Below are 2,536 nucleotides of genomic sequence, written 5' to 3'. Positions count from 1 at the left end.
TTGGAATTTATAGTAGGTGGTACACACTTCATTTTTTTGACCCGTTAATTTCTATACTATTTCATACATGTAGGTTATGGTAGTTTCTGAATTGCCTCATTTTTGTTCTGCTTTGAAAAGCACATACCCTTGAAAAAGAATGACCGTATTAAAGATGCTTAGTCACTTGACCAGCAGCATTCTAATACTTCCTTTTGCCCTTTCTATTGATACAGCCTTGTGATTAGTCTTAAGGGAGAAAGCTTGTCCCCATGCCATGGCTACATTGCCTCTTATATATTAGCCAAAAGGAACTGCTATTTAAATGTTTCTTCTTTTTGTCTCACCTGACAGTATTTTAATTACCTGTATACCTACAAAATGCCTGGGGATATTAAGAACTGGGTGGATGCTCATATGAATTGTGAAGACATTGCCATGAATTTCCTGGTGGCTAACGTCACAGGGAAAGCAGTCATCAAGGTAGGGGCCCTGCCACTCACTTGCTTTGTGATTTGGGGCAAGTTTCTACTCTGTGATCTTGAGAAGCTCTTGTAACCATAAATGAAGTATTGAACTAGATGAACTTTAAGCTCCCTTTTAGTTTAATATTCTGCGATTGATGCTGTCATATTAGAAAATTGAAGCTAGACTTTGCCAATTTAAACAGTTTTCTTTTTTTACACAGTTTCTTTAGTTACAGTTTTTAACCTGCAGCATCAGAAATAAAAGCTACAATGATCAATCTATAAATCATGTTTTAAGAAAAAATGTAATTTTATTCTCAAAGCTGATTTGGAATCCAGTTCTGTTAGCTAAAGGATGCAGTTTACATCTTTCTTAAGGTAGCAGGAGTTTTTTGTTTTTTTTTTAATATATGTTGAGAAGGTAGTATACCTTGTATAATTATATAACTACAGTTGTCCTAAAACATTATTTTTAAATATCAATTACCAGTTTTTAAAAGTATATTTTAAAAGCTGAGACTATATAAAAATCCTATGGGAATTATTTATATCTGTAAAAGATCTCAGTAAGATCCCTAGATATGTAAAGAAAGTATGCTTCTTTATATGGGTAGAATTATCTTGACCTTTTTTTCTTATAGATTAGAATTCCATGTGTAAAAATGGGCAATTCCAGATTCCTATATGAATCTGCCTAGAAAGGCTAGATTCCTAGGGAGTTTATGCTGGAAGCGTGATATGGCATTCCCCACTGATTGCTCATGCTATTAATTGATGAGAGAAGCCAGATTGACTAAGGGAAGAGGAAAAACCACTATCTGTGCCCACCAAACTTGCCCCAATCTCCACCCTATCCCCCAGCTCTCTAAATAACTCAGTGAACAGCTGACTGCAAGGAAAATTAAAGGATGTAAATTGTGAGGGTTGTTTTTAAGGAACCCCACCCCCCCAAATCCCAAATTTGTTTTTCAACATGTCTTTAGCTGTGGCTATGTACCCTGGACAGTAATTCCCAGTGTCTCTTTGCTTCTCAGCCTGGCCTTAGTTATCTGGCTTTCTTTCTCTCCCATCCCTTCCCTGTTAGGATAACAGCCTCCCCTGAGTTTGCTAGAGAGATCACTAGACATTGAGGGCTTGGGAGGGTGGTGGGAGTCAGGGAAAAGGATTCAGAGGAACAGCTGGATTTTTTCCTGACTCAAGGGAATTGCAGAATAAGCTGGCATCTTCAAGAGCATGGTGCTGCGCATAGCACTTGCCATTAGCTGGAAGGAGGAGAAAGAGTGCCTGTTGGAACTGAGGTTACGGTGAAAGTTATGGGAAGCTGTATTTCATCGCCCTTATGGCTGCAAGAACAAATGGTGTTTATACAAGGACCTTGGCAGTGAGAAAACAGTCATTAAGCAGGAATTAAGGAGCTTGTCATCACCACTTCTTTCCAGTTACAGAAGGCAAAACCCCTCCAAGCCTTTTTTATTGGGCCCTTGTGAGTTCTGCCGTTGGCTGAGCCAGACAGAATTGAATGGAGGAATGGCGAGGGGTGTGTGTGTGTGTGTGTGTGTGTATACACACGTGTGTGTAACATCTCAGCTTACAGCACAAGCATCCAGGGTGGTGTCACAGCATGATTTTATTGTCCTTGGCACTGACATCCAGGTATATTTTTGTCTTCCTCTGGCAGGTAACTCCGCGAAAGAAATTCAAGTGTCCTGAGTGCACAGCCATTGATGGGCTTTCGCTAGACCAGACACACATGGTGGAGAGGTGGGTGAGCCTCCAGCTAAAAGTTCGCCCTAGCCTCTGATCTCCATTTCCTGTCATGGGCCTGTTTATGGGACTTTGTTGGAGATATAAGGACAGCAGCTGGCAGCCATAGTCACCTCCATGTGCACTGTGGGAATTGGGTTAGTTCAAGCCCAGGTCACCCAAAGAATTAATTTGGAATGCTACTCACTCAATTTGTAATGGCTGGAAGGGTCTTAAAAATATAGCTGGCCTTAAGCTCCAGAAGCCAGATCTCTGTGTGGACTAAGCAGTTAACCATCTACAGTCATTTGAGTGGAAGCTAGTTAATTCCAAGGAAATACTGGATT

The 2,536-nt window shown here is 40.5% G+C and overlaps 1 protein-coding gene across 2 annotated transcripts in view; it reads left to right on the top strand.

The window, feature by feature from the left end:
• The window catches only part of EXT2 (exostosin glycosyltransferase 2), a 126,180-nt gene that overhangs the window by 114,233 nt on the left and 9,411 nt on the right, over positions 1-2,536 (top strand). The window contains exons 10-11 of one of the 2 annotated variants that reach the window (XM_012655326.1): positions 334-462; positions 2,125-2,207. In XM_012655326.1, the coding sequence (XP_012510780.1) occupies positions 334-462; positions 2,125-2,207 (212 nt within the window). The remainder of the gene's footprint in view (positions 1-333; positions 463-2,124; positions 2,208-2,536) is intronic. The other variant, XM_012655328.1, reaches the window with a different exon arrangement.

Source organism: Propithecus coquereli, unplaced genomic scaffold (genome assembly GCF_000956105.1).
Source record: "Propithecus coquereli isolate 6110/MARCELLA unplaced genomic scaffold, Pcoq_1.0 Scaffold470, whole genome shotgun sequence".
In the NCBI taxonomy this organism is placed as follows: Eukaryota; Metazoa; Chordata; class Mammalia; order Primates; family Indriidae; genus Propithecus; species Propithecus coquereli.
This window is presented reverse-complemented; position numbering and strand designations above follow the sequence as displayed.